At 41.5% G+C, this 15,602-nt stretch overlaps 1 protein-coding gene across 4 annotated transcripts in view; it reads right to left on the bottom strand.

Annotated features, from left to right (window-relative positions):
• The window catches only part of SPIRE1 (spire type actin nucleation factor 1), a 124,310-nt gene extending 109,851 nt beyond the window's left edge, over window positions 1-14,459 (bottom strand). For 2 of the 4 annotated variants that reach the window (XM_051773358.1, XM_051773368.1), the window contains exons 1-2: window positions 13,898-14,459; window positions 2,232-2,266 (exon numbers count right to left, since the gene is read on the bottom strand). In XM_051773358.1, the coding sequence (XP_051629318.1) occupies window positions 2,232-2,266; window positions 13,898-14,201 (339 nt within the window). In that variant the 5' untranslated portion in view covers window positions 14,202-14,459. The remainder of the gene's footprint in view (window positions 1-2,231; window positions 2,267-13,897) is intronic. The other 2 variants (XM_051773386.1, XM_051773377.1) reach the window with 2 other exon arrangements.
• Between the last annotated feature and the right edge of the window lie 1,143 nt (window positions 14,460-15,602).

Raw genomic sequence — 15,602 nt, 5'->3', positions numbered from 1 at the left:
ATGAGGCTGGCATATTTTATATAATCTTCACCACCTCGGCTGAGATGACTAAGGAGAGCTATCATTATGTACATAACAGAGTTACAGGCAGGTGCAGATTACATAGGGTCACCTTATTCCTTATTCCCATCTTCCCATTATGGCTATGGCAGCTGGACTCTGAACTTGACACACCACTCACATTGCCAGCTTGAAAGAAAAGGCATGTCAATTCAGGATAGTTTACAGGATGTTTTGCAAAAAAGTTATGACTGTTATTAGTTAAGATTTTATGAAGTTTCCCACATATTCTACTATGTTCAATCAGGCCATACTCTCTTACACAGGAATCACAAAAGTGAGATGAACTGTCTCTGCTGAACTCCTTGTTCTGAAAAACACAAACATCATCAACTTCAAGTCTAATGCTGCAACCCCAAAGGAATTTTGGAAAGGAAAAAGCCACTGACTCCTTCACAGACTCCTTCAAAATGACAGAGATAAAGAGAAGAGTCAATATGCTAATGGTCACAGTCTCTTATTAGAGACATTTTAAAAGGAAGCCTCTGTCTCATGGGAAATTCTAATCTGATTTTCTTTTCAACTATCAACAAAAAATATTTTTGAAATATCAAAATTAAAGAACTCTTTTCCCATGGAAGATGAAGTATAACATATCCAACTGACTCTTACTAGACATTTTCATTTGAAGCAAAAGCACTTTTACTTTCCCAAAATGAAGTATTTTATGTTTTGCTAAAAATATTTTAACAGGGATTTATTATCTGCATTTTTAGTGTTAGGGCCTTTCATTACCTTCCATTTAAAAGACACAAAGCAAAATTGTAATGATATTTAGTACGCAAAGCAGATGACACAACAGATTATAATTTCTAAATAAAGCACTAGATTTGTGAACTGAGATTTTACAAATGCTGAAACAAAACCAGGATGCATTTCCTTAAACTGAACCACAGAAAGAAATAAAACGCACCTACTTCCAATTTCTGTACTTGCATGTGTTAAGAATTACTCCTTACACCATATCCTGCAGAAAGTATGTTTTTTGATTTATTATTATTAATACTTCCAAAAACCTGGATGGTGTTAGCACTTTACCATTTGTAGTTGCATTAGCTGGCCTTTCATTTTGTCTTTAAAGCAGCCATTATCATGCACAGTTTATCTCTGTATACACCACTCGGTAACAGCAGTTTGTCACCTCTGTATATATTATTGATGAGAAGGCAGACAACCCACCAATTAAGATGCTTCCCTTGTCCCATCTCCAGGCTCAGCCTGAGGTACCGATGGAACAGTTTTAGTAAAAACTCAGTTCTACATTTCAAAGAAAGTTCAAAGGCAGTGAGAAAAGGCTACCCTGCAAACGATGCAGAAATTGTATTTATTGCTGGAAAAGTTTATTTAAGGAGTAGACTGTATTATTTATTCTGTATGATAATAAAAATTATACTGTGACTCCACATCTTGTTAAACTAGACGTTCAACTTAGTTTTTCTTTCAGTCTTGTATTAAATCTAAATGACAAATGATAGTTTGAACATTCTCTTCCAACACAAGTCACAGTTTAGTATCAAAGATACAGTTAAATAATAGCCGAGATATAAATGAAGTAGATCTAAACGGATTTCAGTTTCTACTGCTACCCCAGCAAGACATACAACAATGTATCTTGTGCTCCAAAACATTGCCAAGTAATCAATTAAAGAAAATATTAAAAGTATCTGAAATCAGGAAGTCTTCAGATGGACAAACAACCCTGAGATAACTTGTATTCTCTGCTTCCATCCAAATTCTCAGGTTGTCAGTAATCACCAAGCCATTCCATAAACACTAAGTATTTATTCCATGGTCTAATAGTCCTTTCTAAAGTAAGTAAAACAGGAGAATTTATCCAACAGAAGTTACCTAAATGAAATATTCTGCTAAAAAAATATATATTTTTTAAAGAAATTAATATCAAATGAAATTACATTGGCTGCATAGCATATCTCTCATCTTGTTTTTGAAAAACCACACAGCCTTTCTTTCCTCTGTTCCTGAACATAAGACTAAATATCCCATGTTAAGACACATTTATGCAGCTGTCAACAAAAGTCATCAATGCAATACACAGTACAACTTTGCAATGGTAACTACACAGGATAAGTGCACCACATCTACTCTGTAAGTTAATGGAAAAGAGTTGAGCTAGATCAGCTCTAGTAGACAACACAAAATATTTCTCTTACCTCCATTTCTGTGCAGTGTAAATGGCCTGATTTACCTGTAACAGAAAAAAAGGTTTTCAGATTAAGTAAAAGATTATGGAAAAAAATAAAACTAAAAACCAGAGTCTTTTTTTTTTGAGTAATTGCCACATATTCTTTGTTTTACTTGAATCATGCATTTCAATAATGTTATTATTATGAATGCATCACAGAATTAACAAGAAGGCCCTACCCTTTTTATTTGGATCCTTCACAATACTCCCTTTTAAAAATATGTGTGTTTAATGTCTTGGTTCATTATTTAAATTGTATGACTGATGCTTGGTCGTGGAAGGAACGTGAAAACACACTGGCTTAAATTAAGCAGTAGCAAATAATTATTTCAAGAGAAAAAACAACATTAATTCATAAACCAGGGAAAAGCCACTGTTTCATCTAATACTTCTGGGATATCAAAGAGTTCAACAACAACATAAAGTTCAAGCAAATTAAAGTTGAAGCATTACTGTACTATTTTTATAAGTCCCTCTTGACAAGTTTTGCATTTCCTCAGCATTCAGGAGCATCACTTTGGAATTTGTATAATATAGAGAAATTAAGTTTCTGAACTGTTTCATCAAATTGAAATCTCAATTTTCCCAAATACAAAACAGTTTCATACAAAAGTGGCTTGACGGCTTACAAAAAGAAGACTGAAATTTCACAGCATACTAGGAAACTATCATGTCACTAAAAGCAGCAAGTTTAAAATTTTGTATTAATAATACTTATCAAAGTACGGTGAAGTAATTCTGACAGGATGATTTTCTGCTGGAAAAATTACATTCAAGAAAGTTAAGTATTCCACAGAGATCTATCCATTTGAAAGGGGACCTACACAAAACCTTAATTTCAAAACATACAGACAGTTGAATTTTACTCTTTTTGTCTTAGCTTTTCGGCTGCATTGCACTAACACTGCTAGTTTAAAGTCTGTGACTTTGGGCCCGATGGCACAGACCCCAGGAAATGTGTGGCACAGTCCTGAGTCCTCACATGCTCAAAAACCAGAACAGGACGCATTCGCTTGACTGCGTGAGCTCTGAGAGTGTATGTTCCACAGGATGGTTGCCAAGGATTTACTGCAACAGTTAAGAAAAGTCTGCAGTTTGTAGCCATAACTGGAAAGACTGTTTTATCAGACTGGCTGATGAGCCCAAGGAAGCTCAACCAACTGGTTAGCACAATGTTTGCACAGAGGAGTGATCATACTGACTCCACGTTACACAAGAACAACATGCAAAACACTTGGCACTAAGGGAGAGTCACCTGCATAGACAAAAAGCTTAATTTTTCATACTGAACTGGTCACCTTCCCTTCAAAACTAAAGGTTAAACACATCTTGAATGAATAGGGAACATCCACCTAACACAGTGAAAGTTGTTTACCTTCCTTTTGAACTGTTGCCAATGTAAGCTGAATGCTTAGCTCTGGTGTCTGACTTCAAAACAAAAAGCAGGAGTGACTTAAAAAGGCGGCTTTTGCATCACACATTATCTTTTCAAAAGGACTGGTGCCTCTGGTTGATTCACTTTGAGATTCACATAAAATGGTTTTTTCTGTTTAAAATGGTAACATTAGTGTGATTGTTATAAACTATAAATGGGAGAAAATTACTGAGAATGTTTTTTAACTACCCCTAGGATTGTTAGCAGATTTACTAATATTAGGGACTATTTTTGTGAAACTCCAATTACAGATGACCAAAACAATGTGTCTCCATGATAGAAGATGATATAAGACTAATTCACAGAAATGTAATCAAGATAGGAAAAAAAATAGCACATGCTGCCTTTTTCGGATAAAGGTGTTCCTTACTTCATATATGCTACTTTCAGAATTTGCTACTGCTGTCAGAGTAAATCGTGACTTACTTTTTGTTTTATTATAAAAATATAGGGAACACTAAACTGAATTATTTATTCCTATTTATATCAACATTTTCAAAAACAATCGTATTGTCATGATTGCATGTGCTGTGGCAGGAAGGTGAAATAACAAGTAGTTTAAGCCTCACACCAGTTCAAATGCACCACAGACAGTATTCTAGACAGGTGCAAACTACTAAGTGACTTACAACATTATAATATATGCTGTGTTATGGTAATTATTAACTATACCATTCCATATGCCTCTGTACACCCTGAGTCCAGCTATACACTTAGCAGATTTCCCCAAGGTGTTTGCAGTGACTTGTGGACACCCTCCATCAAGCATTTACTACATTTCAGAAGAGATCATTAACAATACTGTTAATGCACTTACATACATCTATCAAGATTGAAATGAATTAGTTTTTATATGGCTCCTACAAACCAATTTACTTAAACTGCCTTTATTTATACTGGCTGGGGTAGAAATTTCTTCCCTCTTCAGCTGACATGACTGAAAAAGCAGGAACTCATAAATGTAGCCTAAGGGTCACACTTTCTTCATTTGCACTGCAAGAAGAAAAATCCTTATAAGAAGTCATAGAATAGTCTCTGTCTGCAAGCACTATTAAGTGCTTCTCTGATAAACAGGTGAAGTCTTGAAAAATTATTTCAGGTGCTGCTTCTTAAGATAAGTGCAGACTTCTCCAGACTTCAGAACCATTCAACTAGATATTCATCTGTGTAGCTTCTCCACCACTCTTACTGCCAAAAAAACATTCAACAATAATCTTCCGTGACAGCTTTCAAATAGCAGCTAATACATTCATTACTAGTAAACAGCATAATTCTGTCAACTTCAGTTTATAAACAAACTACAGTTTGGAAGATTATATGGTTTTTCACTCTCAGCTTGTTGAAATGTAAAAAGTGAAGTTTTTGCAAGAAGAAAAGTGACTTAAATTGGAGGTTTCCTGTATGTCTGAAACCAGTCTTCAGAGAGACCCATTTGCCAGGGAAAAAAAAAAAAGAAAAAGAAAAGAAATCCCAAACCTTCACAAGTACTTTTTGTTCCTAAAAATTTCTATTTGAAAATTATTCTTATATCAAACTCTCAACAAAAGGAGTCATGACAAACTTTCCTCAAGCACTAGGGAACACCGTCTTACCCCTTAGGGCAGGAGCTTCCTCTACTGCTGCCACTGGTAAGAAACACACATTTAAGAGTTTTGAAAGAAAAATAGATAATTCAGTATGTCAGAATGGATTGACACAGCATATTTGTAGGAAAGCATGTGGGATGTGCAAAACCATTTGCAATCCCATCTGAAGAAAAATTACGGTACAGAGCTGACGTTAGTGATGTGACACCACGTTCGTATGGCCGCTGTTTCAGCTATAACCAGCTGCTCTAAGAGCCCTGAAGCTCAGAGCATCTCCCTAGCCTTCCTCTAGTGTCTCAGATTCCTCTGCTCAGATCCACAGGCATTTCCTTCAAGAGACCTTCTGGCACAGTTGAAATTATAAGCACAGCAACACAGCAACAGTGTGGTTGATGTATGCACTGGCAACAAACCTGAAACTCATTTTCTGTTAAAGATTATAATTAAATGTCACAGCCCACTTCTGCTGTTGCCACAACAGCAGAACCCAAGTGGCAGCAATGACACACACTGCCTGTATGTACTAGAGGACAGTGGTAAAGGTGGCCAAAGAAGGAACACAGGAGCTAACCTATAGAAAGGGAGCAAGGAAGAACATAAGAGTCACTAACTCAATCTCCTTAAATTGGACAGTCTTCAGTCACTCTCCTAAGCTAACAATAAGTTGAATTTGTATTTGCATTCTAGCTTTTGCATCTTCAAGAGGCACTGTAGCTACAATAATAAGCTTTTCTCTGCCCTTAAGAGAATAAGGAACTCCTCTAGTGAAAAAAAGTAGTTCAGATTCACATTTCATCATCTGACTGCAGAAACTGGAGTTTTGCAACTTTGGAGTTACCAAAAACTGGAGAGCTGGTAACTAATCTGAAACTGGTCAGATTAGTTACTAAACCTGACAAGTTCATCAATACAAGAGTCAAGATGAGGACGAATAAAAGGAAAAGGCATGAAAGAAGAAAGCAAAGGTAACCATGCAACACAAGAAAAAGAGATGAATATGCAAAAAATAGGATTCATAATTAAATGAAGTGAGAGGAAAATACTGATGTAGGAGGAGTGAGCCAGAATTCTGGCTCAGGACGATATTACGAGATAAACTGAGGAGGACAGTGAAAACTTGCATGATAAACAGAAATAGAAAAAAAAAGTGACAAAGACAAATATAGGGAAAGTGTAGCTTATGAGTAAGACATCAAGATGCAGGGAAGAAGGTCAAGAAGAGTGAGAACATGAGCAAATGGAAGAAAGCAGACTGGATTACGAGAGGTAATCAGAGACCCCTCAGAGCAGCAAGCACAGAATCCCATATTTTTAAGAAAAACACACTTTGAGGAACAACATAACCTTCCTTTAAACTGTAATTAGAAGGCAACCAGAAATGGGATGAGTTTTCAGAGCTTGTGGCTTTTTGGTTGTAACTCATGATTTCTGTATCAGCCTACAGCTGATGACTTAGTAATTATATGGTTCATTTTTCTGCTTGGGAGAGAAAAGAAAAAGAAACTGTAAAAATTGTAAGGGAATACAAAGAAAATTCTTAGAGAAGTTTCTAGACCAAAGGCAGTCAGGATTTTCCTTCCCTGTGTCAATCTTTTTCCATACCTTCATTTTTCTCCATTCAACACTTCACTTAAGTTACTCCTCATTTTGTATAGTCATAGGCAATCCTCTTATAAATTGCTAAGAGGTCTTATGTGTTAATACCCTGTTAAATTTTGTAATAAAAATATTTTTTAAATTGCAAGTTAACAAATCCATGCTACCTTAGTGGTACCTTCTAAGATATAATTAAATAGTGGCTCTTTGTCTTGTCTCATTTCTACTCTGCACAAGCCTGTGCTCACTATATAATTTTTCTGTGTTCCACTGCTCATCTTCTTTAGCAAATCTCTAAGCTTTCCTATGGATCACATCAATTTTTGTTACTCTAAGAAAATACTGTGGTAGATCCACATCTCTGAGTGCTGCTGAGCTCCATTTGTAGTTGCCAGTCTCTTCTGTAGATGTGTAAATACAGATATTACATTCACTTTCCTCTGACCTGTCCAGATATCAACCCTTCACAAAAAAGTGTGAATTTGCAGAATTCATGTGTTTCAATTTTTATTTTTATTTTCTAAAATTTCTGTTACTCTAATCATACTCTAATTTTTCCTGGAGCTACCCAACTGCCTGCTCATCCAATAAGTAAGTGTGCTCCTGGCAGAATTCTGACTTCATTGAAGTCATCAGCAGTTTCTTCCATCACGTTTGCCAGATCTGGAGTTTCAAGCAAGTTACAGCTTTTCTAAATTGATAATACAGCACTGCTGGATCTGTTAAGAACTTTCACCAGTTGTTAATAAACTTTCTCAAGTATATGAAATAGGAGTTCTCTTAATTCTTCTCTACCTTGGCAATCTCTTTGCAGTCTTGTATTTACACTGTACAAAGTGACTCATCTCCTTTAGTTCTTCTTAAAGTGCACAGTAATAAAATTCAGTAACACACTCATAGTTGCACGTGTCACACGAGCTACCTTAAGGTTTATCGGGAATGGTACAATATTCCCTTTGTTTCCTTACCAGATCCAATGCTGTAATGTGATAAATTAATTCAGAAACAAAGAGTAAACACTCCTCAGTTTCCTTTTAACAAATATTAAGAAAAAGCTTCCCCAATTTTATAAAGATATGTTCATTGCCAATATGGAACCAGGACGTTATGTGCCTTTAATCCTCTTGTCACCTGCAACATACCTACTGCACACTTGGCAAACACGCTCACACTTAGGTAAGGCTCATTCTCAGTGCTGCTGCCATGCAGGTCATCTGCACTGCCTGTCACTCTGATCATGTCTTGCTCTTTGAATCGTCCTGTTCAAGGCACTTTCTCTCTCTCTCTCGCTCTGTCACATCAAACACCGCTACCATCTTCATTTTCAAAGCTCTTCTTGCGTGACCCCGAGTCCTACCCATCACTTCTCACCGGGTACTGTGGGGTAAACCGTCACCTCCAGCCAGTCCTGAAGTTTGACTCCATCACCCATGGTTTTTGCCAAAAAAACCCCATCTTTGTTCTTTCTCCAGTGATGCCACCCAGGGACATGATAACTCTCTGCAACATCATGGCAGATGTCTCATTTTTTACTCCCCTGTTAACAATGACAACTAAAATTCCATTTTCCTTTCTACAGCAACATTTTTACTGCATTAGCCAGGAAACCTCTGTTAAAGTACAAATGTGTTATCTTACTTAAAGTCATTATTAATATCAGGAGCCCATAATTCCTCAAAGTTTTTCTTCCAAAGTTCTTATTTTTTCCTTAGGAAAAAGTGCAGTTTTCAGACAACACCAAATCAGACTTCATTCCTTCACTACCTACTTACCATCTTCAACATTTCTCCATACAAATATAGGTATTTGTATGGAGAAGTGGTCACATACCACTGTTGGAAATTTCCTTCCATTTCTTTTGTGCAGGCATTTGAAATACGCACCTTTTTTTAGTCAAATACATTGTTCTGTTATGCCAAGGTCTTTCCTTCGCTTATCTTGTCCTCCTCCACCAGAGCTGCCTACAATGGGACCTCCAGCACCCGGGATATTCACAGAGAGCCCATGTAACCCCTGGTGCACGGGATGCATCAGCATAAGCCATGACTGGAAGCCTTCCAGTTCACACTTACGTACTGGGAACCACTATGATGACAGAAAGTCTGGCATAAATAAAGCCTAAGCTTTCTTTTTTCGCAGATCAGTAGAGCAAGCAGAGATAAAAGCATCAACTCACCAAGGCTCCTCTGTGCTGTCTAGTACTATTTTCTTCCTACTTTGACTTACAACATTAACACACCTATATAGATACCTATCTTAAAACTCTTGGGGGATAAAGTGAGGCTCAATACATCAAGTCTTACTATTTTTTAAATACAGATGTGTCTGAGTAGTATTGAACTAAATCCAAATTCAGAGTATAATTAAGCCAGCATTCTAGAGGTACTATTTATTCTAGCATTATTCATAGCAACACCTCTTTTGAAACTTAAATAGCAAGAAAAGCAACTCTCATCCATCATTTTTTAAAAGGGCCAGTAAAATTAGAAGGAAAGTGTCAGTACATTCATTTTCCTCTAAAAATCATGACTATTTTTCCTCTTGCTCCACAAGCAACTGAGAGACGAGAATGTCTTGATGCACACAAGCTGAATTTGCATTTATTCATCCTATATTTCTCCACACTGCCCTCCAATACTTGGGCACACAAGGGTATAAGAATGACACAAGTCATTAAAACTGCCAAGACAACATAAACTATTCTTCTCCAGCATGTCTCACCCTCAGCCCTCCAAGTCGCGTGAAAGCCACCATGCAGTCAACTTTTCTGTGATCTTTTTGATTCAAAGCCAGAATACTCTATTCATTATGCCCTCCTGCTGAACATCCAGCAGATTGCCAAGAGAAAAATCTGCATCGTACGTGCTTCCGATAAGACCAGCAGTCATTTCCCTCTGTGCTTTTTCCTCTAAGGCTGGAGGACAAGGCAAAAGAAGGGCCACTGACACTATCCACAGAGGTGCGATCTCAGGAGAGAGAGGGAAGGCCGAGGAGCACCATATTCATGCCAGCCCTCAACAGCCAATGGATGGAAGTCAGCCCAGCTTGGCATTCAAAATACCTGTCTTTGCCCCTTTCCGAGACCCTCACGGCTGTTCCTCCTAAGGAGCTTGGTGCAATCCCCAGAATCAGTGGCTGCCTTTGCTAAGTCAGGGATCTGGCACTAACAAAACACATGGAGAAAACTCTCATTTTACCAAGCCTGCTTATGCCCAAAACTGTCCTGCAGGAAGGAGGTGGCACAGCCAGTGCACTGAAAAGCAAGAGCCCCTTATGCAGCTTGCAGCAACAGCTCAATGGCAATGAAATAGCCTCCTGTGCCCTAAGGTATCCTGATGCCACTGAATACTGGGCATGAGGTCTATTGCCAGCTCTTGTGTGGGTTTTCTATTCCTGCATCTATCATTTCATTATTGTTCCAAATTTATAAAAGCGCGTTGTAAATGTGGTTCTGCAAGAGAGCTCAGGGAAGTCAAACCACACATTTACCCCGAATGTTTTAGCTCATTCTGAAGTAATTTTTTATTGCATTTGGCACTTCACGAGATGCCACCCTTACCTCTTTTCGTACAAATTGCAAGTAACAAAGAGATGGTTAAAACATCCATTAGTTAAAATACAGTCTACTCTATATGTCCAATTTCATTATGGGTATTTCTAAGCAACCCAAGTTTCTGCGGTACTCAGATGTAACAGAGTTACCATGATCCATACTAAGATGACCACAATGAGCATTTCTTTGGTTTTTTTGCACTTTCATGTTTCTTTCTTACTTTGGTTCTGGAAAAGCAATAAGGTTTGCACTGCTCTGTAAAAACATCACTTCATGTGCGTCTCTAGAGCAAACTCTGTGACACGGCTGCGTTTGCTCCTGACTTTGCCCGAGCCCCACTGACAGGCGTGACAGATCACATCGCTCTCCACAATCCCAGACAAAGCCCGAATGTTCGCTGCCCAAAGACACCATTCTTCGGGGACTCCTTTATTTGCCCACACAGGATTCTGTTGTTTACTAAAACAGAAACTAACAGCCAATATTTGTTCCTGTGAATTATCCAAACCTATGCACCAACCTACAGCTATACATTTTTTATGTATCGCTAGAACAAAACAGCTTTACAACTCAGAGCTTTAACTCGAAGAACCCCTATTGCTCTAACAAACCTCCTGACACGGGCATTTAAATCTAAATTGTCTGAAATACAAAGGCAGAAAAACAATTAGCAGGAATCCTTTCTGATTCTCCTTTTGCCAGGGATTCAGGTAATATTAATGGTTACATCAAAACGAATACAGGAGTAGCATTTTCATCCTTAATATTTTTACTTCTTTTTAACCAAAACCTTGGTTTTTTAACAAGGTGACCAAATATTAATAGATCACACAGATAACACTGGAAAGATCTGAGAATCAGTCTCTGGTTGTGGTTAAGGACAGTGATTGAACTCTAACAGTGTTTTTCTGGCCCGCTATCAGTGAAACTCATCTTTGTTTCCTATCTCAAGGACATTTTCTTCAATTTCTATATATTGTTACTTGGAATTTCAAGTATTGTGCATTAACTAGAAAACTGTTTCACAAGAAACTGCTTTGGAAAACTACCATCAGTTTCTACATAATCAGTACTTCTTTTTAAGAAAACTTCTAATTTATATCTCAGGAGTAAAATTAATGTGACCAGACAGCTTCAGGGCCTATGCTTCGCTGTACTGCTCCCCAAGACACAGCACCAGTGCAATGGTTCTTCCTAGGCTCTCACTGCTACAAAGCAGAATATGGAAGGCTAACAATAAAAACTCATTCGAGAGGCTCAAGATGAAATTGTCTCAGGAAGCTCATTAATCATCACCTCAGGAGAATGCAGTGAGCAATAAGGAAAACAACTGGAACATTTCAAAAGATACCAACCAGAAGCAAGCCTACTGTCAGCTCCTCAATATTCAGTATAGTGAATTACCAACATTCACTGTACCACTCACATGACAGTTTCCAGTGAAAACCTGCTACAGGTTTCACAAATCAAAGAACATATAAAATCCTTTGTGAAAGCTTGATGGGTGAGCCTGTATTTCCATATTTCCATAGTCTCTTCAAAGTTTGGGAGATAAGGAAGGCCAGGAGCAGGAAGAGGACCCTAGAAGGACTACTACCTCCTTTCAAATCCAGGCACCTACCAGCCTGCGGCTGATGGAAATGCGGGATCACTGAGTATGGTTTAGGGACATCTGGCAGAAAACTCCCCTCCTCCCCTTTTCTATTATATGCACCAGAGGGGGTACTCTCCCTGGGATAGCTCCCCTCTTTTGCTTTCCTGGGAGGTCTTAGCAGACTGGTTATCTTCATTTATGTTAGCCAATATACAACATAAAGCATACAATAATAAGGTTAAAAAAAAAAGACAGGAAAAAAAAGAGAGAAAAATAGACAGGGCTGGAAGATAAAAAAGGTCTCTTCCATCCAAAAATTTAAATGTGGTATCAACATACTCAAGTTAGCACATGTTAACTAAAACATTTTCAAACACTAATGCAGATGTGACATGTAGCTTTAGCATAAACTAAACAGGCTGGATATCAGTGAGGGGCCTGAATTTTAGATCTGGGTTTATCCAACACCCTCCTACAGGAGGTAAGAGGAAATAGAACAAGCCCATCAATAGCAAGGAAAGAAAGCAAAAAAAAGAAAGAAAGACAGAGTAAACCAATATATTTCCTCCAGTCGGAAAGAGAAAGGAAGAAGTCTGATATCATCTCAAAAGACTGTTAGCAAAAGCACCACACAATAATGCAATACAGTACTCTTCAATGCACTTGTGACATGCAGATGTCTTGGTCAGGAAAGCATTTTCCTGGAATTTCTGGGTGTTGGTCTGGCATTTAAGTAACATTACAAAGACTCATTTTTAAAAACAATTTTAAAAGCACACCAGATCACATTTAAATGGGAGTCATTATTAGACTCATTACAATTGTAGAACAAAATTATGTTGCTTCTTCCACTGCATGTATTTTCATATTTGCATGTACCTCTAGCTCCAAACTGTATTACTGCAAATCTCAGCCAAAAGACTTTTCAGACAAGCATTGTATTAAAAGGCTTCATTAAATTGTAACACCAGGCATAATATACGTGTTCCAAATGCTGAGGGTTCCATTAATCCCATTTTGTGAATTTATGACTGCCTTCTGCTTCACTCAACTTTAAAATACCGAAACCTCTGTCTCCTCCGAAAATTCTGTGACATTTAACGTGAACTAGGCTGTTACTGGGGAATATCAGCATGTATATGATAACCGACCACATCCCTCTGCTGCCCGGCTTTAATTTCTTTTCAGAAATCAAGCTTTACTTCCAAGAAAAACTACTGCTTTCTGCATCCATAATCAGAAGCTCTGAAATGCTGAAAAAGACTTGCGCCCTCATTTTCCTTTCCAACGCAAGATACGCTTTCCTGGGTATTTTAACGAAACAGATGGTAGGTGCTAAGCCCCTGTACAGGGCTTTCTCGCTTACTTAATGTCAGCACACATCTAAATCGATCTATTCCTATTAGGTGCCTTTTGATGCCAAGCTGTTTCCGGGAGACCCTGCGGGATGCAGGGCACGGCCGGAGGAGCCCCAGAAGCAGGCGCTCCCGGTGCGCGGATGACACGGGATTACGCACCAGGAGAGACGATGCAATTACAAAACACCGAACCCGCATTCGCCTGCCCGTGCCCGCACGCAGGCGACCGCATCCGAGGCGGCGGGTTCTACCTTTCCACGCACGACACCCAGATCCTGCAGGGACAAGGACGGACACACACACACACACACACACACACAAACACGCACACACACCCCCAGACCCCCGCCGCCCCCGGCACGGCCAGGAGCCGAGCGCTCGCCCACCGCGACCGTCCGGCGGGAAGGACCGTCCCCTCCCGGACAAAGGCTGATGGAGACGGGCGGCCGACCCCGGCTGGTGCCGCCGCTGTGCCCGGGGGCTGAGCGGGGCCGGCGGACCCCCAGCCTTACCTGCGGCGGGCGGGGGCGGCCGGTCGGGCTCGTCCTGCTCCAGGGTGACGGCGCCGTCCCGCCAGACGCGGAGGTGCGCGGCCGCCGCCCCCGGCCTGCCGGCGGGGGTCTCTCCGCGGCGGGCGCGGGCGCGCAGCGAGGCGCAGCACTGGTAACATACGGCCCACGCCTGCTCCTCGTTGATGGGCTGGTTGTAGAGCCGCAGGATCTCCTCCAGCGACAGCGCCTCCGGCTGCCCGCCGGACCCGCCGCCGTCCTCCTCCTCTTCGGCGGCAGGGCGGGAGGCGCCGGGCTGGGGCTCCATGCCCTGCGTCCGCCGCGGTGCTACTCGCTCAGTGACCGGCCCCGCCGCCGCGGCAGCGGCTGCTGCTTGCGCTGATGATGCTGCTGCTGCTCGTGCTGCTGCCGCCCGGTCCCGCCGTGCTCATCCTCCCCGCCCCGCTAGTGCCACCAGGCCGCCGGACGGACAGCCCGGCCCGCGCGGCAGGCAGGCAGGCAGGCAGGCAGGCAGGCAGGCAGGAGGCTGGATCCAGGAACCAAGCGGGAGGAAGGCAAGCAGCAGAATCAGCGCCCGGTCCGCCCGCCGCCGCCGCAGGGGGAGCGACAGCTCATAGCAACGCAATGGCGTCCCGTCCCCGCCCGCCCCCGCCGCCGCCCGGCGCCGCAGCGCCCCCTGCCGGCCCCGGCCGCTACGGCGGGGAAGGACAAGGCGGGATTCACCCTCAGGGCTCCCACGGCAAGCAGGGCTCGGATCTCCTGGCCAGACGGTGGGCTTCCTCCCCTGCCCGAGACACGGACAGCAGTGTGGTGTTATCCCATAACCCTCGGGCCGCTCTTTCTGCGCCGGGTGTTGGTAACAACCCCCGCAGAAACGAACAACTCCCCCGCAACCCCAACTGTCAAACACTGACACCAACCCACATCATCACGGACACGGCGAAACGTATCAGCCAGACCCTGCTTTCGCAGCAGGAGAGTGGACTACTTTGAGTCCCAGGGCCTGCCCTCTCAACGTAAACACTTCCTCCGGGAAAGCTCCATTCTCGGCAGCAGCAAGGCTGGCAGCAGTTGAACCATCAGTCTGGAAAGGGAACAACAAGGGGAATCGTCTTCCAAGCAGCTGGGAACTGACGTCCCTGCCCCTAAACACACCTGGGCACCAGAAGGGCACAGCCCTTCGTGCCAAGGTTCTCCCCAGGTAAACGAGGAGAAAACCAGACTAAATAACCTAACACTCACACCGAACACGCAGTGGTTTTCTCTTTAGCATTTTCCCCCTCAGATGTTCGCACCCGCTCCACAAGAGACTGGAGGGTGTGACGGGACAGCGCGGAGCAGTGCCCCCTGTCGCACAGTCGGGATAGCGCCCGGCTCCAGCCAGTCAGCTGCTCTCCCATTTCGCTTACCGCTCCTCGATCCCCTTTCACTTCCAGCTCTTCTAAACGCCGCAGCTTTTTCCCTCCTGCAGTGACATACGCGTGTGTAAAATACAGCGCTGTATATAAGATACAACTAGTACTTAAATAACGCTGTTAAATTTAGTGATATTCACCATGTAATAGGATCCAGCCTTTCATGTAACATTGGATACAATGAAAAAAAATCCTGTATGCTGTGTAACAGGCAAACGAATACATTCTGAAGGTATAAAAAGAAAGATAACACAAAAACAGATTTGAAAAATTAGCAGCAGGGCCAGTAAGTA

Source organism: Manacus candei, unplaced genomic scaffold (genome assembly GCF_025592945.1).
Source record: "Manacus candei isolate 608988 ecotype Guabito, Panama unplaced genomic scaffold, ASM2559294v1 h1tg000008l, whole genome shotgun sequence".
In the NCBI taxonomy this organism is placed as follows: domain Eukaryota; kingdom Metazoa; phylum Chordata; class Aves; order Passeriformes; family Pipridae; genus Manacus; species Manacus candei.
Note: the sequence above shows the minus strand (reverse complement) of the source record. Positions and strands in the feature narration are given on the sequence as shown.